The sequence below is a fragment of the Canis lupus genome, chromosome 6 (genome assembly GCF_011100685.1).
Source record: "Canis lupus familiaris isolate Mischka breed German Shepherd chromosome 6, alternate assembly UU_Cfam_GSD_1.0, whole genome shotgun sequence".
Taxonomy (NCBI): domain Eukaryota; kingdom Metazoa; phylum Chordata; class Mammalia; order Carnivora; family Canidae; genus Canis; species Canis lupus.
The window spans coordinates 11,035,968-11,058,551 of record NC_049227.1 but is presented as its reverse complement, the minus strand read 5'-3'; the positions used below and the strand labels follow the sequence as shown (position 1 = coordinate 11,058,551).

Below are 22,584 nucleotides of genomic sequence, written 5' to 3'. Positions count from 1 at the left end.
TTAAGCAATAAACCTGAGGGCATCTTTACCCCTAGGCTGCTCTCCTTAAAGCACAGGTAGCTCTAAAAGGCTGGGAGCAATCAGATCTCTGAGAAGTGCTCATTTGTTTTGTTCCTTGGATTGGAAACACCTCCTGGTAATATTTTTCATTTATTTTTGAATGAGAAAGGAACCAGCAACTTTTTATCTCATTTACATAAATCTCACCTGTATCCATAAGGATGTGAGGCAGCTATTAAAACCAGAACACAGTCTCTAAAATAATAATAAACCAGAAAGACAGACTCAAGGTCTGAAGTATAAAATCAAGGCTGAGGAAAATAAGAAAATACACAGGCCTCAAGAACCACAGAGCTATAATTATTCTGTACACATCTCTAAGTACAAAGTTTATGGGGGAAGTTATACTCAATAGCAGAAGATGTGGAATCTCAGGTATCATCCTGGTCAATGTTCACATGCTATTATACATTATAGCTATACATGTTTTACTAAAAAAACAAGAACAAAAAACCCTGTATAGGTTATAAAAAAGGAAGTGGCTTTGAAAGACCTACTTAATTGGTTGGGGTTCAAGAAAGGTACATTCTCACAGAATCAGATTAAGTATAATTTGGGGCATGTTTTCCAGAGGGCATTTTGCAATGTGTAGCAAATATGCTTTAAATTGCACCTACCCTTTGACCCACAACTCCCTTCTGGGCATTGAGCTTAAAGAAAACATCCCGGATTTATGCAAAGCTTTACTTACAATGATGTTTGGTACAGTGCTTTAATAGCAAAGTGCTGGCAGCGATCTTATGTCCGGTAAAAGGGGACTGGATCAATAAATTGTTGATAAAGAACGGAATACTGTGGAGTCAGCAAGCTGATGAGGCACAGATTACTGACTGACACAGACAGATGGACTAAAAACTATCACAAAGTGTGACAGTAAGAGTTAATATTGTTCTCTCTGGATTGTGAGATCCAGATGACTTACTTTCAGTGTGAATTCCACAATTTTTGTGAATAATTTTCTAGTATCAGAAAAATACAGTTTAAAAAGCCTCAGAGATTAAAACCAACACACACATAAAAAACATATAATATGGGGATCCCTGGGTGGCGCAGCGGTTTGGCGCCTGCCTTTGGCTCAGGGCGCGATCCTAGATACCCGAGATCGAATCCCATGTCGGGCTCCCCGTGCATGGAGCCTGCTTCTCCCTCTGCCTGTGTCTCTGCCTCTCTCTCTCTCTCTCTCTCTGTGACTATCATAAATAAATAAAAATTAAAAAAAAACATATAATATGAATGTGGGAAATGCTGAGAAGCAGGATTTGGGGGATTTGTTCTCCAGCATGTACAATGTAAGTGGGGGAAAAGACCCAAATTAAAATGGTCATTTCCTTCAGAAAGTACTATTAGTCTTGAAGCCTCTTAACTGTAACTCACTGAAATTCTTTTTAAAAAACTAGTCTATTAAGCCCATAATAGTAAAGTAAGTACATTTTCAAGAGAAGTCAAGCAGAAAGAAAGGGAAAGGTGCTTTAATACTCAAATGAACAAGAAAATTCAATTAACTGTAACTCTGCACCCCTGCCCCAGCATTCATTTGTTAAAACATGGCTCTTCTATGCCTTGAAAACCCCTTATGCAATAAAACCTTTTGATGTGTTCAACTACAATAGTTTTAGAGCCTACTAAACTTAAATTTGTTTTACTTTACTGAATACCACAGCTGAATGGCCTCTCTCAGACCCACATTCCCTAGGTTCTAGGTTCTACTTTCTGACCGGAAGTACCCCTTAGGGAGTCAGCCTTCAGCAGATTGCACTGCAGGCATCCAACCAGCAAACCTGGGGCAGTTTTGTTTTGAATTTTAAAATCTTATTTGCATACACTCAAACTGTATTTTTCTGATACTAGAAAATTTCCAAAATTTTTGTGAATATTCACACTGAAAGTAAAAGGAAAGAAATTATCAGCTGTTGCCAAGAATGAGCTATTGGAACTCTGGTACAACTATTTTGGAAAACTGCTAAATACTCAAATACTTTATAACCCAACAATTCCACTCCCATGTATGCATATACCCATGAAAAATGAGGGCCTATGCCCATCAGGCATGTACTAGAACGTTCATAGCAGCACTATTCACAATATCCTGGAGTAGTCTGAAAACAATCTGAAAGCCTCTCACGAGAATAGATAAATGGTGATATATTTGCCTAGTACAACACTACACAGTAATAAGAATGAACTACAATTACTCCAACAGGGGTATATCTTACAAACACATTGGGTGAAAGACGTCAGATGACATGGGCCAAACTAATCAGTGCTGTTGGACGTTAAAGAGAGTAGTTATCCTGGAGGAAGCACAGTGACTGGAAGGGGGCATAAAAGGGACTTCAGGAGGGCTTGGTCATGGTTTGTATCTTGATCTGGATGTTGGTTATACACATGTGTTCAGTTAGAGATGATTTTGGGTTTTTGGGTTGTTTTTGTTTTTGTTTTTTTTAGTTAGAGAGGATTTTGTGAGCTATATACACCAAAGCACACCTTTCAAAATGTATAATTCAATAAAATGTTTAAGAAATAAAATTTACTTGCAAATGTCAACAGATAAGTTAATGTTTCTGTAGCTTTTATAATAATTTTTACTTTTGAACTACAGAATAAATAGCTGTGTGGAATGCTGATGAAAAACAAAAATCCAATTTGTTGGAATTCCATGCACATTAGGTTTCCCCTGCAGGTCTGCCTGTGGCTCATTATAACGGAAGTGCCAGGCAAGAATTAATGCTCATTACTGGAATAATGTAACAAATGTAAACTCAAAAGCAACCTGAAACTTATAAATGGTATCACCTGGCCAAGTGTTCCCAGCCTCCCAAGCTTCATAATAAAGGACATTGCTCTGTCTACATAGTAATAATGTTATCATAGTTCTAAAACCTCTTTCCAATCAGGAAAAAATGTATGACAGAAAAAGACAACCATTGTTTGTCTTTCTATTTTCATTTTACCAGACAAAAAGCTACAATACGGGGCTGTTTAGTTTAATATTTGATACCTGGCAACTCTTTCTGCTGCTGCTACTGGCACCTGATTCTTACTGTCCCCTTTTATGGTCATCATGGAGCCAAGAGCAATGTCTGGGCCTTTGCAAATCCCATTTTATCTTCAGCATACCTGAAGAAAGTAGTGTTCTGGGAACAGATGAAGCGATCAAATAGTGTATACAGCTATTGCAATAAACACACAAGACAACTGAAACCTTCACAAGCTGGACCTGTATACCACAGTCCACACTGGAAGACAACTAGGTAGGGACTTTCACTTCCACATCTCCAATTAAATCCAAGTCCAGAAAATAAAGAACCATTAAAAAAACAAAACCCAGTATACATGCTGAGATGCTTGCTTGACCCGATTAAAGAACAAAAGTACCTCATTTTTTTATTAAACAAATTTTTGTTCAAAACAAAGATGGTGGACAAAATGGCAGAAAATCCTGACATCTTAGATCACCAAATTATGAAAAGGCATTTGATTTGTGAATTTGTTGCTCACTAGAGACTAAACTACTTTTCAAAAAGGAGAGGGATGGAAGCTGGCAGGGTAAAAAGCATGTGGATACTGGTCCCTCCTAGACTTTTGGGCCTCAGTTTCTCAAAAGTAACAAAATCCACATCCACCTCCAGGGTTGATGTATAACTAGAATGAAACAAATGCTCTATGTAAAGTATCAAGTAATAGCCTAGGTATTTACTAAATAAATCAAATAAATGTTCACATAATCAACAAACCCGCACACCTACTACATGCCCAGTAACTGTTCAGAATATAACAAAGCCAAGCTCTTTTCCTTTGGGAGCTAATATTCTAGTTGGAGAGGGATGAGAGATAAATGAATGTTCATGTAAAATGTCCTAAGCACTACACAGGAAAGGTAAAGTTGGGTGGGACTGGGAGATGGATGGTGTTGTCTACAATTTTGAAGAGTTGTTTGAGCAGACCTCTCTGAGAAGATGACATTTAAACAAAGACTTGGGATCCCTGGGTGGCGCAGCGGTTTGGCGCCTGCCTTTGGCCCAGGGCGCGATCCTGGAGACCCAGGATCGAATCCCACATCGGGCTCCCGGTGCATGGAGCCTGCTTCTCCCTCTGCCTGTGTCTCTGCCTCTCTCTCTCTGTGACTATCATGAATAAATAAATAAAATCTTTAAAAAAAATAAAAAATAAAAAAAAATAAACAAAGACTTATGTGCCCTTTTCTCCCTCCTTTTTAAGTGACATTTTTCCTCTTCGCAGCTGCTTAGCAAAAGTAAAATAGGTATAGATGACCTCATACTCATCTGTCCTCAACTTCCTAAGACTTTAGCAGTTGTAAGTTCTAGGAAGGTTGTGGTTACTCTTAATTAAAGGTTTTTTTGAACTTTACTTCTTCCTCATACCACTAAAGCATGTACTCATCAGAAAACCATGCAAAATCACAAGTAAGCATTGAGGGCAAATTATGGGCATACTATGTGGATATGGGGAGGAATCTTTGGCTGAACTCTAATTAGCAACAGTAACATTACTTGACATTTTGGGGCTTATTATCATACCATTTGTTTATGAAGCCATAAAACACACATCCTCCTGGGATTCAGTATGGGTCTCTAGTAGTCATTTGTCTAAGTACACATTTTAGAAAACTCAGCAAATGTGTAAATAAATACTGAAAGATATTTGATACTGCATACAGAGAATTACACTTTATAATCCCCTACTTTTCCCCAAAGAATTTATTCCTTTATTTCAAAGTTGGAGAAATTTGAGTATTAAAAAAAAAAAAATCTAAAATCCATACTAGCAAGTCATTAAATCTCATTTGCAGGTGCTTTTGTCAACACACCTGCTTATATTTCTATTAGCAAAACACTGTAGACTGTTAGGTAACATAAAGGAAATCGCTTAAAAAAAAAAATTAGATTCAGTCAGTTAAGCATCCAACTCTTGATTTCTGCTCAGGTCATGAACTCAGGGTCCTGAGATTGAGCCCTGGCATCCAGGCTGCGTGCTAGACATGGAAGCTGCTTAAGATTCTCTTTCCCTTTTCCCCTCCATCCTCCTCCCTCCCTCTCTAAAAATAAAATGAATTAATTTAATTAAATAACTAGACTCATCACACTGTGAGTTTACAACATTAAGCTTAAATTGTTTTTAGCTTTGGTTGTCAGGGGGGTGGGGTGGGGAAGAACTCAATGAGGTGGTGGTGAAGGATTTCAGGATTTCAATCAGATCTGCAAATGTAAAATTTCACTATGCATTTCCATCATAGCCAAAACATGAGCCAGCAGTATTCACTTCGTAGACTATATATATATACTTGCTGTCTGGAGCTGTAAATTCTTTTATCGTCACTCAACATAAAAAAACATGTTCCCAAAACGTGAATGAAAAAATGGTGATTAAACTTTATCAATAAACATTTGTGAGCTTTTAAAGATTTTTTTAAAAAAAATTTTGATTCATGAGAGACACAGAGAGGGAGGAAGAGAGGTAGGCAGAGGGAGAAGCAGGCTCCCCACAGGGAGCCCAACGTGGGACTCCATCCGGGTTCCGAGATCACGCCCTGAGCCAAAGGCAGATGCTCAACCACTGAGCCACCCAGGTGTCCCACATTTGTGAGCTTTTAATATGTTTTAAGACACCTGGGAATGGAGAGCAGTAACTGGTCTCTAATGTTCAGTGTATAACTTCTCAAACCATAAAAATGACCTACACTGCCTGTTGTCTATAAATATGTATAACTCAAACTGTGAAATCCATACGTTTTGCATCCTGCCCCAGTTCTTTGGGGTTGGCACTTGTGGCACTACAAATCACTTGGGTACAGCCCCTCCACTGAGTCATTGTTAAAAGTGAAAGGAAGAAGTGGGAAGGGGGGGGGGAGCAAAAGTTACTTCAGAGCATCTGATTGCTTGTCTCAAATTGATCTATCATCCTAGATTCAAAGATAGATGCGCCTGTCTTCTTGGAGGCAACTTTGGTGTTCACGTGGTTTTGTGCCCCACTGGATATTTAGACTGCCTGAAATCTGCAATGATCTGCGTTCCTCAACTGCATACTTTCCTTAACTGACAGTTATCAGAGTAGCTCCAATTCCCCCAAGTCTAAAAATGTTTTATTTACACACTGTCAACCCCAACCATCTTCAGAAATCATTTAAAATATTAACAAACTCAATACAGATGTAAAATCCTAACATTCCAATTTCTGGGAATTCTAAAAATTGCCCTCTATTAAGACAATACAGTCACTTAGAGACCAAAAATGCTGTGTCAACTATGGATACCATATCTATCCAAGAAGTATAATTCACGTTGCCTATTTGTGCCTGATTTCCGATGAAGGGAATCAATATTTTGAACTCAAAGGATAGATTACGCGTGTACTTTCAAGCTTTTCCTTATTCTTATCCTACAACAGGCAATAAACCTCTCTGATTTCAGGAATTCACGCAGACCTTGCACGAGGGCTTAAAAATAAAATCTATAAAAGTGACCACACTGCGGGCATTAAAAATGGCTGCAATTTGGAGAAGTTGTGTTCGACGAGCCGACGCCGAATTAAAACCAAAGTCGTTTTGCAGATGATTAAACACGTATCTTATTTCAACTGGAATTCATTTACAAGTACTTCGCTGGCCACTAATCCTAAATCTGTGTCTGTTTCTGGGGAAAAAACGCTCTTCCGCGAGGAACGCAAGTTCAGAAGAGTGACCGTCAAGGCGTTCCTGAAGGTTAGGTGGATCTCGTCAGGTCGCGGCGGGAGCGGACGGCGGGAGCCCGCGGCGCCCCCCAGAGGCGCCCCCGGCGCGGCCAGAACCCCGCCGCCGGACCCCGACGCTGCTCTCGCGTCCCGGGCAGCTCGGGCCGCGGCGGCCGCGCCGGCGCGACTCGCACCCGGAGGGGAAGCGGGGCAGCGGGGCAGCGGGCCGCGGCCCCCAGGCACCGGGCAGACCCCTCCCGCCTCCGCCGTCCCCCGCCCCTCTACCCGTCCCGCGGCGCGGTGAGTGCAGGAGGGCGTCTCCAGCGCCGGGAAGGGGGCGGGGAGGGTGTTCCCGCGGGAAGTCCCCCCTCGTCCCTGCCTCCCCCCCGGCGACGACCGCGAGCCGGCCCGGGCCTCCCCGAGCCCCCCGACTTCCATGGGCCCCGGCCTCCCCGCACCCCCGGCCGTGCTGAGCTCGCTTACCCGGTAGGTGCTCTCCGTGAGCCGGTTCACCTCCTCAGGCCCCCGCGACATGGCTGCAGCCGCCCGGCGAGCCAACGCGGGAGGACGCGGCCGGGCCTCGTGGCCGCCCGAAGCCTGGGAGGCGGGAGCGCCGGGGCGCGGCTGAAGGGCCCTCGAGGGTCGGCTACTGCCACAGCCGTCGGCGCCGAAGTGCCGCCGCGCTCCTCCGCCGCCAAAATGTCAAAACTTGTAGCGGCGCCGCCGCCGCCGCCGCCGCCCGTGAGGAACTGAGGAGAAGCGGCCTGACGCGGCTGGGCGAGCGCGGCGGGCGGAGCGGCCCCACCTGAGGCGCGCCGGGCGGGCGGGGCCGGGGTGGGCGGGGCGGCCCCACCTGAGGAGCGCGGGGTGGGCGCGGCCGACAAGCCGGGGCGGGCGGGGAGAAGGCGGGCCGAGCCGGGGTGGGCGGGGCAGCGAGCCGGGGTGGGCGGGGCGGAGGCGAGCGCGGCCGAATGGGCGGGGCGTCCCCACCTGAGGCGCCCGAAGCGGGGCGGCCACCCCTCGCCCTTTTGCGGCGGTCAGAGAGCTCCGGTGACGCAGCGCCTCGGCCTCGGGTCCCGCGAGGCGTCGGTACCTCGCGATGCTGTTCTTCTTGGACAGAGCCCGCACGGGGAGCGGTGAGGCCCCGAGACCCATGTTTTCCCCGGGTGCCCCTCAGTGCTGTCTTTTGGGGGCTGCGAGAAGAGGGAGCCACTTCTCCCGGTTGTATCAATTTCCCTGCTTGACCCTCGTCCTGAGCACCTCACTCGCTGACGCCAAAGATCGGAGAGATACCAGGGCATGGGCTCTCAGAGACGGAGGAAAGGGCTGCCACCTGTAGTTTTGGAGGCTCCCGATGTATTAGAAACTTAATAAATGCCGAGATCTGGTTGCAGAAACTGCAGGGCGTTTTTAAACTTTGCATTAAGAGTGAGCTTTAACTCAGTGCAGTACAGCTGTGCTCTTCACGAGATCCTTACTAGATTTAAGAAACCGTGATGAGCTGACCTGTTGTGGAGGTAACTCTTCCTTGGGGCGCTCAGTGTGAGCAGGTGCGTGGGTCCTGAGGCTCCCTAATCCGTCGGCGCCCCAGCCCCAGCCCAAACCCCGAGGATCCAGAAGAACAGGCTTCTCCCAGCAGGAACCACGGCTTGATATCTGAGACATCCTCCCAACAAGGAGGTCTTCTGGTTTTTGAATTTTTTCATTTGGGTGCAATTGCATATTTTATGAACTGTCAGGATATGAGGCTTCTAACCCGCTCTTGTGATAAAGTGCAATTGGAAATGTACACAAAGGAGGCAGTGTGTGGTGGGGATGAGAACTAGGAGAAAGAGATGCAGCTGGACTTAGAAATAACCCCTTGGACTCTGGGACAATGTTATCAGGTTTTGCAAGTTATAAAACATCATGCTTGGGAATTAAAAGATGATATATTCTTGGATATTGGGGGAAACAACACATCAGCCCTAGGTTGCAGGCAGTGGAAGCAGCTGCCTCTTTCCTTAACAGATTTCTAGCATTTGACTCCTAAGATTTGCCAGGTAGGTTTCATTTGCCATATTGAGATGAACTCATGACCTTATAATTACCACCAATATGTATTAGGCTCTCCAAGTATGTCTGCTGGTTTTCATTTAAGCTTGAAAATCCGTGTCTTAACTTTGCAGTTCACCTTTTGTCTTAGCACTAACCTCTGTGCCTTCTGATGAACGGGGTCATTTCACTCTCTGCTGCAAAAGTCAGTCAACCCAGGAGCTAGAAAGACAGCAGAGGCTTAACCTTTAACACCCCACAGCTCAGCGGTGTAGTTCAGAGTCAGAAAAGAGAGATTTACAAGCCATCATAAAAGTAGCAAGTATTTCAGATGGCCTGATTTGATTGCCAAGGTTGAAATTTGACCAAAGGACCAGGTTCATAACTGTATGCAAATTGGCAAACAGATACTCAGTCTTATTTAACTTTCCTTTATGGAAATAATTTCCTGGTTAGGATCATCCTGGTCCTTTAGAAAGTCTTTCAGAATGGTCAGTTCTTAGTCTGGATGGATATTATGGATATTAAGACTAGGGCTGTTCAGCTCCCAGCTCAGGAGTTGGCCTATAGATGCCTAGTAGGTGTCTGTTGCACAAAAGAACAAGTGAATATTGATTATCTGCTCTGTGCCAGACATTCTGCTGGGGGGTGGGGGGACAGTGTAGGAGTGCAAAGTGAATTGGCCTTGACCCAAGCCTTTAATACTGTGTAAGAAGTATAATTTAAGGAGGACCGCAATGGAAGCTGTAGTTGAGACAGTCAAACTTGCTGTAGATGTAAAAAGGTGGGAGGGATGCCTGGGGTCTCAGTCAGCTAAACATCCTACTCTTGATTTTGGCTTGGGTCATGATCTCAGGATTGTGGGATTGAGCCCTGTGATGGACTCTGTGCTCAGTGCAGAGTCTGCTTGGGATTCTCTTTCTCCCTCTGCTCCTCCCTCTGCTCATGCTCTATATAAATACATACATAAATTTCATAAATTTACTTTTTATTTTTATTTTATTTTTTTAAAAATTTATTTATTTATTTGTTCATGATAGACAGAGAGAGAGAGAGAGGCAGAGACACAGGCAGAAGCAGGCTCCATGCCGGGAGCCCGACGCGGGACTCGATCCCGGGACTCCAGGATCGCGCTCTGAGCCAATGGCAGGCGCCAAACCGCTGAGCCACCCAGGGATCCCCAATAAATTTATTTTTTAGAAAAAAGGTGGGAGACCTCTCAAGAGGCAATTTGCATTAGGCTCTTCAAGCACATTTGCTGGTTTCATGCAAACTTGAAATTAAACTTGACTCCATGAGACTCAGAGCAAGGAAAGTGAAATCTATGAAAGGAATGAGGTGAGAAGCAGGAGAAGATGAGGAGCGGCCCCTTTGCTCAGCAGTTTTCCCCCAGGTAAGAAAGTGCTGCATCCAGGCACAGGCACCCAAGGCTTCCACTTTTAACTCCTGCTTGAATGTAAATAATCAAAAATCCTGGGCACCTGGGTGGCTCAGTGGTTGAGTGTCTGCCTTTAGCTCGGGTTGTGATCCCAGAGTCCTGGGATCGAGTCCTGTGTCAGGATCCCCACAGGGAGTCTGCTTCTCCCTCTGCCTATGTCTCTGCCTCTCTGTGTCTCTCATTAATAAATAAATAAATAAAATATTTTAAAAAATAAAAAATCCTGTTTATGAGAACAAGACTTGTAAGAAGCAATTGCAGATGGTAATCTCAGTAAGACTTTCAAAGCCACAGTCCAAATTGACTCTCGTTTTGGGGTTTTACCTTCTGAACTCAATTGCGCAGCTCAGTGAGGGGCTCTCAGAATTAACGGGTGCTCTGGCTATTCCCTGAGCCTAGAGTGTGCTCACCCCGCCCCCCAGCATTTTTCCCGTGACTTGGATTTTAGCCTAGACACCGCCTCAAAGAGGCCTTTCCTTCATCACTCAACCTGAAGGTGTTATTTTAGGCCCTCTCTGCCATGCATGCTATTTTCATTCTAGTAGTGCTTATCGCTTGCTATGGTAGGTTGGTAAACGGTTCCCCAAAGACGTCCAACCCTTGGAACTATGAGTGTTAACTTATGGCACAGAGACTCTGCAAATGTGATCAAAGGTTTTGGGAGGAGGGGATGATCTTGGATTATTTGGATTGACTGGATGTAATCACAAAGGTGCATATGAAAGGGACATAGGAGAAGTCAGAGAAGGTGTGATGACAGACACAGAGCCTGTAGTGATGTATTTTGAAAATGGAGGAAGAGGCTACAAGCCGAGGAATACAAGAAACCACCAGGAGCTGGAAAGGCAAGTGCACAGATCCTCGCCTCAGAGCCTCCAGAAAGAACTGCACCTGAGGACACTTTGATTTTAGCCCTGTAAGACGCATTTCAGACTTCTGCCCCAGAACTGTAAAAGAAGAAATACATGTTGTCTTAAGCCACTAAATGCATAGGATTTTGTTTCTGTAGCAAGGGGAAATGAATAGACTAGGTAATCTTTCCCTTGTTCATTTCTCCATCTGTAGACTCTTTCCACTCCTTTCTCCCATTAGAATGCAAATGTCACCAGGACAGGTGTGACTCCTGTCTGGGGCACTGCAGCTGATTCAGTGCCTGGCATGTAGTAGGTGCTCAAGAACTGTTAAGGAGATACATTTATGAGGCAGCCAAGATGCTCTTCACTTCACAAAAAGCAACTACATCAGGGGTTTGCTTTTCCAGCTTTCAAAGAACAGTAAACTAGACTGCAGAACAGGGTGGGGGCTCTGAAGTCCTTGACAAGAATATACAAATGTTACAATCAATTCAACAAATATCAAAGGGTAGCAAAGCATCGGCATAAATGGATTTTGAGAAAAAGTCCTGAACTTTCTACAATGGACAGAGCATTGCAGAGTAGACTCCCTGTCACTGCTGTATGAATACTCTGAGAATGTTAGCACTCAAAAAAGGGTAAATACTGGGCCACCTGGGTGGCTCAATTGTTGAGCATCTGCCTTTGGCTGGGATTGTGATCCCAGGTCCTGGGATCTAGTCTCACACTGGGCTCCTCACAAGAGCCTGTTTCTCCCTCTATCTCTCTGCCTCTCTCTCTGTGTCTCTCATGAATAAATAAATAGAATATTTTTCTTAAAAAAGTGTAAATACTCATCTATTGATAAAAACACCAAATGATGCCTGTATACTGGCATATTAATGTCTAGTAAAAGTCCTGTGAATAAGAATTAAATGCAAAATGTATTCATATACTGTAAGTGCTCTATTACTATGAAGCATTCAATAGGTTCCAGAAGGCACACGTGAAAACCAATTTTGTCACTTCAGTGGTATTTTGAGCCACTTCTGCTTTTCAACTTTGTTCAATTTTTTTCAACTTTGCTCAATTTTGTTGAAGAAAGCTCAAATCTTCATCTATCTTCTCTGTGGTTCGGTTACTGTGAAATGTACTGTGAAATGTTATTTTGTTATTTTCTATGTTATTCTGCATCACTTTAATAGTTGTTGTCTCTCCTGTCAAAGAACACTTAAACTTGTAATGAAATCAGAGCTGGAGATTTGAAAGGGTTCTCACTACTGACTTCTAGTTTATCTGGGTATAGAAATCATATTTCTCTTTTATGTTTTTCACATCTTTATCTTTCTTTGCTGTGTTCTGGATAATTTCTTCAGAATTATCCTCTGAATCATTCATTATTTCCTTGGCTGTGTCAAATTCCTATGTAATTAATCTGTTCACTGAGTTTTAAATTTTAATTTTTTTATTTCTATAATTTAGTTCTCTTTTAACTATCACTGTTTAAAAAATAGATTTATTGAGATACAATTCACATTCCATACAATGTTTCTACTTAAAGTGTACAATTTAATGGTCCTTAGGTCATTCATAAAGTTGTACAATCAATTTTAGAACATTTTCATCATCCCTAACAGAAATCCTGTCCCCGTTAGCAGTTACTCCCTATTTTCCTTCAACCCTCTCTCCTAGTGCTATGCAACCACTAAATCTACTTTCTGGTCTCTGTAGATTTGCCTACTCTGACATGTCATACAAATGCAATCATATAATATGTAGTCTTTTGTGATTAGTTTCTTCCATCTAGATAGTGTTTTCAAGGCTCATCCATGTTGTAGTATGTATCAGTCCTTAATTCCTTTTAATTGCTGAATAATATTCCATTGTATACCACTTTTATTTATCCATTCAGCTATTGATGGACATTTGGATTGTTTCTACTTTTTGGCTTTTGTGAATAATACAGCTATGAACATTTATAAGTTTTGGTGCTTCTTAGGTACATATCTAAGAGTAGATTTGTTGGGTTATTCTATGCTGAACATTTTTGAGAACTGCCAAGTGCTTTTTTTCAAAGTGGCTGCATCATTTTACATTTCTATCAGCAGTGTATGAGGGTTCAAATTTTCCCACGTTTGGCAACATTTGTTTTGTCTGTTTTTTTTTTTTTAATTATTATAGCCATCATACTGGGTATGAATTGGTAGCTTGCAGTTTAGATTTGCATTCTCTAATGGCTAATCATGTTGAGCATCTTTTCTTTTTGTATTTTTTTAAAGATTTATTTATCAGAAAGAGAAAGATACAAAGTGCATGTGAGCGGAGAGAGGGGCAGAGGGAGGGAATCCCCAAGTAAACTACCTGCTGAGCTCAGAGTCCAACTTGGGACTCATTCCCACAACCTATGAGATACCAATCTGAGCTGAAACCAGAGTTGGATGCTTAACCGAGTCACCCACATGCCACTTCTGCAACTTTTCAGGCACTTATTGCATATCATCTCTGGAGAATGTCTATTCAGATCCTTGGTCCATTTTAAAATTGTGTTATGTTATCTTCTGATTATTGAGTTGTCAGTGTTTTTCATATATTCTGGGTGTAAATCTCTTATTACATATATGATTCCATTCTGTGCGTTGTCCTTTAAAACACACACAAAAATTTAATTTTACATCTTATTTACCTATTTTTTTCTGTTGTTGCTTGTGATTTTGATGTCATGTCTAAGAAACCATTTCCTAACCCAAGATCATAAAGATTTACCATGTGTTCATCTAAGAGTTCTATAGTTTTAGCATATATATATATGCATTTAATTTTGAGTTAATTTTGGGGTATAGTGTAAGAAAAGGTTCCAACCTCATCCTTCAGCTTGTGAATATCCAGTTGCCCCAGTGCCATTTGCTGAAAAAATGATTCTTTCCCTCATTTGAATGGTCTTGGCGCCCTCGTCAAAAATCAATTAACCATAAATGTCAGGGTTTATCTCTGGACTTTTAATTCTATTCAATTGATCTGTATGTCTGTCCTACCACTGAATTGCTTACTGCCTTGATTTCTGTAGTTTTGTAGTAAGTTTTGAAATTTGAATGTGTAAGTCCTTTGACTTTTTCAAGATTGTTTTTGGCTATTCTGGGTGCCTTGTATTTCCATACCAATTTTAGGATTTGCTTGTTAGTTTATGCAGGAAAAGCATCTGGTATTTTGGTAAGGGTTTTATGGAATCTGTAGATCAATTTGGGAAGTATTACTATCTTAACAATGTTAAATCTTCTAATCCATGAACATGGAATGTCCTCCCACTTATCTAGGTCTTTCATTTTTTTAAACAATGTTTTGTAGTTTTCAAAGTATAAGTTTTACACTTCCTTTAAAAAAATAATTATTTATTTGTTTATTTTTTTATTTATTTATGAGAGAGAGAGAGAGAAAGCAAGTAGGGGGAGGGCCAAGGGAGAGACTCTCAAGCAGACTCCACAGTGAGCACAGAGCCCAACTCAGGGCTCCATCTCATGACCCTAAATTATGACCTGAGCCAAATATCAAGAGTCAGATGCTTAACCAACTGAGCCACCCAGGCACCACTACACTTCTTTTGTTAAATTTATTCCTAAGTTTTTTTTAATGCTATTGTAAATTGAACTGTGTTCTTATTTTCATTTTCCAATTGTTCATTGAGAGTGTGCAGAAATATAATTGATTTTTGTATATTTATCTCAAACCTTGTTATCAGATTGAGGAAATTCCCTTCTATTCCTGGTTTGTCAAGTGTCGTTATCATGAAAGTGTCAGATTTTGTCAATGCTTTTTCTATGTCTATTGAGATGTTCTTGGATTTTTTTCTCCTTTGTTCTGTTGATTTAGCATATTATAATGATTGAACTTTTGTGTTTTGAATTAGCCTTGCATTCCTGGGATAAATTCCACTTAGTCATGGTCTATAACCCTTTTTATTATTGGTGGATTCAGTTTCCTAGTATCTTGTTGATGGCTCTCACATCTATATCATAAGGAACATTGCTATATTGTTTTCTTGTGATGTCTTTGAATGGTTTTGATAATTGGGTAATAACTGAGTCTATAGAAGGAATTGGGAAGTGTTCCTTCATCTTCTATTTTTTTTTGGAAGAGTTTATGAAGAATTGGTATTTATTTTTCTTTGAATGTTTAGTAGCATTTGCCTGAGAGTCCAACTAGGTCTGAACTTTGTTTTGTGGGAAGTTTTAAAATTGCTAATCTAATCTCTTTTTATAGGATCTTTACGTTTCTCTTTTGGATGTTATTTCCTTATGGTTTCTATTATGTAACCACTGTAATCATTTACAATATTATTTTATAGTCTCTCCCAGATCGTTCTGTAGTTTCTGTTTGGTTTTATTTTGTCTGGTTTGGCTACTTAGCCTTTCATTTAGCCATGGTTGTGTTAGCTGATTCTCTGTTATGGCAAATCACAACATTTTCTTATCTGTCTTGGGAATTTGTTGTTGTCATCTAAAGTTTATTAAAGATAGCACAGCAGAAAGATTCAAGTGGCTCCATGCAGTGTTTTGGAATTCATCCCAACTATAGGCTGAGTGACCTGCACGTTAGACAAACTCCCAAAGTCCAAGAATTTCAACATTTCTTTAGTGTCAGGATCAACTTCAATGATTTCTTGATCCAGGACAGAAACCTCAGCAACATAGTTCTCTCTCCTTTCTCTCTTCTCCTACTGCACATTGATGGGGATACATTCAGGCCTCTCTCAATCCGCTGTGTGACACAGCTTGCTATATTGCTGTGGAGCTTCTTGCTGGGGTTAACAGCAATCTCCTCGCACACATGCTTGTTGGTGTGGGAGTTACTGTCAGGCATGTGTAGTACTTCTCAATGATGACCTGGGCTGACTTCTTCATGGTTTTGGTGTGAATGTAGCTCATTTTAGTGGGTCTGGTAATTATTATGAGGTCATCTTTAGTGGGGATCTACTTTGTCTATAAAAATCTCATGTGGACTGGGTTATAAAGTGTTCCTCCAGAAAAGCTTTGCATTTGTTCCTTCCAGGCACTCCAAGATGATTACCAAGGTGGGGCACATGGGTGGCTCAGTTGGTTAAGCATCTGACTCTTGATCTCAGCTCAGGTCTTGATCTCAGGGCTCTGAGTCCAGGTTCCATGCCTAGTATGGAGCCCACTTCAAAAAAAAAAAAAATTACTAAGGGAACATATAAAATTCAGGCTCTGCACCTGCCAAGCATGTCACACAGGCTTGGTGGGCTAATTTCTCTTAAGATAGTATTTTTTTTTTTTACTACACATCCCAATGAAGCCAAATTCCTCTGTCCTCTCCCTACCTAAAAAGCACTTTCCAATGCCCCTCTTACTGGCATGCAGCCTCCTGAGGCTCCCACCAGTGTGAATGGATCTTGGTGTCTACTTTCCATCTTGTACAGGTCACAAGTCGTTCTACAAGTGGAACTTAAAACATTTGAAACCTCTGACCATTTGGGCCCACCTCCAGTGCCAGCATTCACAGCCATACCCCGAACGGCTGCCATGTCATCTGTCCTGGGGGCTTGTTTTGCTTTCCTTTGTGTTTTTGGCATCTGGTGTTTCCTTTTTTTTTTTTTTTTTTTCTTTCTCTCCCCAAACTCAGCTGTGTGTTAAAATATTTTTGTTACATTTTATATGTAATTTTGAGTATTTATAATTGGAGGAATTCTGGGTTGTACAGTGTGCCAGAAGCATGAAAAAGGGCTTTTGTAGCCTCCATCTGAAACTGCTTATGGAGTGATAAGTACAGGGTGAGGAGGCTGAGGATCACATTCCAGCTTGCCTCTATCAGTGTGTAGGACCGGGCAAAGCATTTTCCACTTCTTGGTCTCCGTTTATTCACCTCCGAAATAGAGTGGTTGGTCAAGTTACTCTCAGTTCTAAAATTCTCTGATTTTTTTTTTAAACTTCTGTCTACAGTACTTATTCTGAAGTCTTATTCTCTAGGTTCAGAATTGGCTTCTGTGAGGAGAGGCTATTTGCCAGACAACAAGATAACCTGAACATTCTTTACTATTCCAGGGGCAGAAAGGGAGAGACATTTGTCTGTTGTCCTGAAAACCCTAGTGATTTGGCTTCATGGGGAAGATGGCTGCATTTGTGGAAGTAGATCTGCCTGGCCTGTCTTCATTTGCCTTGTCTTTTATTTATCCACGGGAAAAATGTCAGCAGAGAAAGTTCCAGACTTTCTCTTCCTGGGCAGCTTTGTTTTCTGTATTTAGCAAATGCCAAACATCGACCACGTCTGCAAATTTCCTCTTTGTGAGACTTAAATTCTTGCACCGTGTGCCCAATATTTTATCTTGATAGAAAAGCGCAATAAGTTCTGGAACAATTTTACCTTGAGTTGGAATTTTTTTTTTTTTTTTCGGGAGGAAAGACTTAGAGAAAGACACTCTGAAGTGCTTTTACAGAAATCTATTGAGCCAGATAGACAATTCTCATGCCCTTCCTTGTTGCCGCTGTCACCACAGCAAAGCCAGAAGGAAAACTGGATTGCTGAGCAATGCCCCAATGTGAACAGCAGGGGGTGCCGAGAGGGTGGAATGTAATGGAATATTCTTTTCCATGTTAATTCTCTTTTGGAGAGAACAAAGGCCTGTCTCTGATGAACTTTTTTTGTCTGCACTTCTGCTTTATGAATCCATGTTTGTGTCCATGTGCCTGCCAGGTGCCACTTCACTGCAAGGGCCCCCTTCAACCTTGGGCCCTTGGCATTTCCAGTGAATTTGTTTCCAGAACAGCTCAGACCATCTGTAACCTTTTTTCTCTATCATTGTCCCTCCACTCTGACTCTGAATTTCCATGGATCTATGAAGGCAATAAATGAAGAGAGAATGCAACCACTTCACTAAAAGGCAAAGTATTAGCCCTGAAGATCTTGAAATTCAGCATAAAATGAAATTTTCCATTAGGCAAATGCATACAATTATAAATAATTAAGCAAAAACCTTGACTAGTAATTTACGTGTTTCTTTAAAAATGTCCCTAACATTGACATTGACCAAGAAGCAAAAGAAGGCTTAAGAATCAATGGAAACTCTGCTGAGTCCAAAAGGCAGATTTTGCCACTTAAGCCAGTTTGTAATGTCCCATTAGTATCTGATCGCTATAGAACTTTAAGCATGCGTTTGGCTATGATGTCAGGCAGTAATCTGTGCCCGGAAGTCAGTCACAAATTCATGGTGGAAAGAGCTTCACCATTTTTATACCCTTAAAGGATGCACTCATCAATTAAAAGCATGCATTATTGTTGCCTATGCATTATTTGTTGTTTTTAGAGATATTTAAAGTCTGCAGTTGCTATAGCCTTGGTAAAGGAACAAGCGGGCATATGATGTCAAATATTCAATGCCCCTTTTGTATTAGGGTCTGGAGAGCAAGAAACTTGAATTTCTGGTCTCCCTTACAATTAAGAATGACAAAATAGACACTGTTCTGGCAAAAGAGACAAAGTAATTTAACGAAGGTGTGCTGAGAAGATAAAAAGTAAAATAGGGTTTGGGTAATTGTTTGCTTGACCCCCTAATAACTTCCTAGAAAGCAGATGGTGATGTCCATGCAAGAAATTGCTGCCATCTCGCAAGCTCCAAGCAGCAACAAGACTGGTGTCAAAGAACTGAGATTGTTGTGTGGAAAGAGAGAGAATGGGACCTCGATGGCATGCAAGCACTGAGTTTTCTGTTCTTTGCAGCTGAAAGCATTCCTAAGTGACCTATGCTGTAATTAAAATTGGGTAAAATTTTTGGTTGTGTTGATGTCAACATATACAGAACATGATGAATCTTCAAATGAAAAATCCAAAAAGTGAGAAAGTACTTCTTGAAACTTTTAATACATTTAAATGTCTTCATTTTGGGGATAACCATATTTTGGAGATAAAATGGAAAGATCTATAGGCTGCCAAATAAGAATATGATTAATGGAGACCAGAGCGGGGAATGTTATTAAAATTGGGACTCTCGGGATCCCTGGGTGGCGCAGCGGTTTGGCGCCTGCCTTTGGCCCAGGGCGCGATCCTGGAGACCCGGGATCGAATCCCACATCGGGCTCCCGGTGCATGGAGCCTGCTTCTCCCTCTGCCTAGGTCTCTGCCTCTCTCTCTTTCTCTCTCTGTGACTATCATAAAAAAAAAAAAAAAAAAAAAAAAAAAAAAAATTGGGACTCTCCTGGAAAATCCTAGAAAATTGTCTGTGAGTTTGCTTCCTAAAGCCACTTTTTAAAGCATTTTTATTTTACTTTAATCAGAGAACGTAATTTTACACCCACTTTCCAAGAAATACATTTCTGAATCATTTTTCAAAATTGGCAAATAAAAACCTTGTAGAGATAAGTCATCCACTTTGCTTTTGAGTCAGTCATTGTTTCCGGAAAACAACAACAATGACAATATTCCCAGAGGCCACAAAAAGGAAAGTATTCATGGATTACTATGAATGCATGCTAAAAAGATGATCCTTCTCTTGGCCTATAATTGAGCTCATAATTCCTGGAAGATTTCCTCTGTATCAGTGGCTTTCTTCAAAACATGAAAGGAGATGAGATTTTGGTACAAAGTGTCATTCAAATTTCCTTGGGTTGTAAAAACAGTTGATATTAAGCAGACAGACTATTTGGGTGTCTGCATTTCCTCCCATTCTGATTGAGCTAGCTGTTGGGTTATTGGGTAGACTTTGGAGTATAGACTCAATCTTCTTCCTTCATTAGAAATAGCAGCTGGGAAAGAGGAGCAGCATTCATGCCTTGTACTATTCCCAAGCCATTGTAAGCCTGACATTGGCTTCAGAGTAGCCCTGAGCTCCTGGGGCCTGTCCCCATTGTGATGCAGTGACTAGGGTCTCCTGCTGCCATTGGAGTGGGATAGGGTATGAGGATAGTGTGCTTGCCATGGCAGGAAGGTTAGTTTCTAGTCTCAGTTGTAATGGATCCAGTCACGCCATGTCCCTGGACCTGTGTGTCCTAATCGATAGAAGTGGGAGTAGACAGTATTTCAGATGACCCTGAGAGTGGTCAGAGGCCATGCTTTCCCTAGCGGCACTTCTCCAGAGATGCAGGCTACCTGGTGGCCAGGCTCCCCGTCGGAATATACAGGAGGGAGAAACAGCTGCATAGAGCAGGCAGTCGCCCTGCTCTGCGGCTGCTGGCTAGAAGGAGGCCCCCGGAGAGCTTAGTAGAGGCTGGGTGAAGGTCATAGGTCCCTACTTTGAGGCTGCAGCCTGCCTACCCTGCCCCCTTCACAGTTGTCTTTGATCTCTCCAGATCATTCCATTTCACTGTCAACAGATTGCAGCTCACCCTGAGATCAGCTGGCCTGCTCTTTCACCCCCACCTCAGGATCCAAGCCTTGTAAAGTCATGTGGAATTTCCACACCCCTCATGGGTCATACAACTATGGTGCAGACGCATCTCAGGTTTTGTTGTTATTATTACTTTTTGAAGGGTAAACACTTTTTGATTTGTTATTTATTTTGCTGATCCACCCAGCAAAACGAATCACTGACTTAGCAATAGTGATGGTAGAGAAGGTGACCAGCCATAGATGGGCTAGGTGACCAGGCTGAAACTGTTGCTGGGCACCCCCTATGATGGCTCCCAAGCCATTATTTGCAGTAAATCACTTTGGAGGAAGCGAAACAAGCTGCTGGAATTTGGGCCCATGCTCAAATCTCAGATCTCAGTTCCCTGATTCTTTCCAACTTGGTTTGGCCCACCTTTCTAGGACAGACCCTTTATCCTTCTCTGCCTTTTGAAACTGTCGCTCTTGGCGTAGTTTTGCTGCCTTTGCTGCCAGGCAACAAGCAAACCCTCCTGTGTCTTGTTTTCTGTGTCTTTGGGCAAGATACTTCACTCCACTGAGGCTTTTCCCCCCATTTGAGAAATGGGAATGAGGTACTGGGAGCCATACATTGGTAGAGGTTGACATTGACATTGACAGAGGTTAATGCAGGCTCCTGAGCAGGCTGCTGAGAGCCCCTTAATTGATGTTCCTCATGTCAGACGCTACATCTCATCTGTAGGGTCTCACTCCAGCTTAGTTCACTAGTGACTGGGGCCCTGCTGGGAGCCAGATGTTTGCCTGTTAGGGTGGGTCAAGGCATGATTTACCTTGACCAGCAGCTCACCCTTGAGCTACATTGATCAGGAAGCCCGGACGGATGTGACATCATGAGTAAACACAGACAGATAAGGAAGCAGCTCTGTTTGCCTTAGAGATGAATGCCACCACCCTGTCTGGGCCTCCGTAGAGAGGGTAAAGGATACCAATCTTGTAACTGTTAACTCTGTGCAATGATGTGTCTGTGGAGGCACCGAGAAACTCAGGGCGGGAAGAAAAGTCTGCAGGGGTCAACTTGTCACTTTGCTACAGTAAAGCCTTATATTTGCAGTAAAGTATTATTTTGTTGTTTTTTTTTTCAAGGTTCAGCTAGAGAGGCTCCTGATATTCTGCTTCTGTCCATACCTGTCTTAGCTAAAAGATGATGGACCCCTTGAGGGCAGACTCAGCCTGTAGGCCTGAATTTAAATCAGTCTCCTTCCTTGTCTAAATGAAGAATCGCCATTGAGACCAGAATTTGTTTTTTCCTTCAGGGTCATGTAATTCTTGGTTATGGCATGCAACTGGTCTCCAGGCCCTCGCTCAGCCTGGTCATCTGGCTGGTGTGGCAGGGGCCCTTTATCCCTCTGGGGCTCTCCTGAGACCAGGCTGATGAGGTACAGGATCCATAACATGCCCTGTGAGCACTACAGAGCCTGAGATGGATAGAAATATCAGGAAAACTGATCTGTCTATATTTGAACATTTGCTGTTTTGTTCATCATGGGTCTCTTTTTGCATTCGATTTTCTAAATGTTTTTAAAAATTTATTTTAGAAAGGGAAGGGCAGAGGGATAGAACCCCAAGCAGACTTCATGCTGAGTGCAGAGCCCAACGCAGGCCTCCGTCCCATGACCCTGAGATCATGACCTGACCTGAAACCGAGAGTCAGGTGTTTAACCTACTGAGCCACCCAGGCGTCCTTGCATTTGATTTTCTGAATCATGAAGACAACTTGACTGATGACTCATTTGGCATTCCCTTAAGTGTTGTGTTGAGTCAGTTTCCTCCCTCAGTTCACCAGCTCAGTGTCGTGTCTGAAGTGTCTGAACCGCAGCCTAGCCCTGCGGTTCCTCTCTCCTCTTCAGAAAGGCCAAAAGTCCTGACTTGCTCTACAGTTTGCACAGACTTGGAGCCCCTTCAATCCTCCTGAGTGCCCCCTGTGGCCTGGGATCCAGGAGGGCCAAACCTGGGCCGGCTGCCCGACTGCCCGCCGTGCCCACTAGATGGCGCGCTGGCCGCACAGTGAGCGCTGCACATCCCTCCGCGGGTCGGCTTGCAGTGGAGAGGGCAGGCTCTGTTATCTCCACTGCAAGCCCAGCGTGCATCGGTGAGGGTACTGAGGCAGGGAGGTGAAGTGACTCACCTGCTAGCCTTTAGTCCCTAATCAATAGCAGCTGTGGGTTC

The 22,584-nt window shown here is 42.7% G+C and overlaps 1 protein-coding gene and 1 pseudogene across 2 annotated transcripts in view; both read right to left on the bottom strand.

Moving 5' to 3' along the window:
- BAIAP2L1 (BAR/IMD domain containing adaptor protein 2 like 1) overlaps positions 1-7,513 on the bottom strand; it is an 87,110-nt gene extending 79,597 nt beyond the window's left edge. Inside the window, exon 1 of one of the 2 annotated variants that reach the window (XM_038539454.1) lies at positions 7,231-7,513. In XM_038539454.1, coding sequence (XP_038395382.1) covers positions 7,231-7,281 — 51 coding nt within the window. In that variant the 5' untranslated portion in view covers positions 7,282-7,513. The remainder of the gene's footprint in view (positions 1-7,230) is intronic. The other variant, XM_038539455.1, reaches the window with a different exon arrangement.
- Positions 7,514-15,577: 8,064 nt separating this feature from the next.
- On the bottom strand, positions 15,578-15,971 carry LOC119872126 (annotated as a pseudogene).
- Between the last annotated feature and the right edge of the window lie 6,613 nt (positions 15,972-22,584).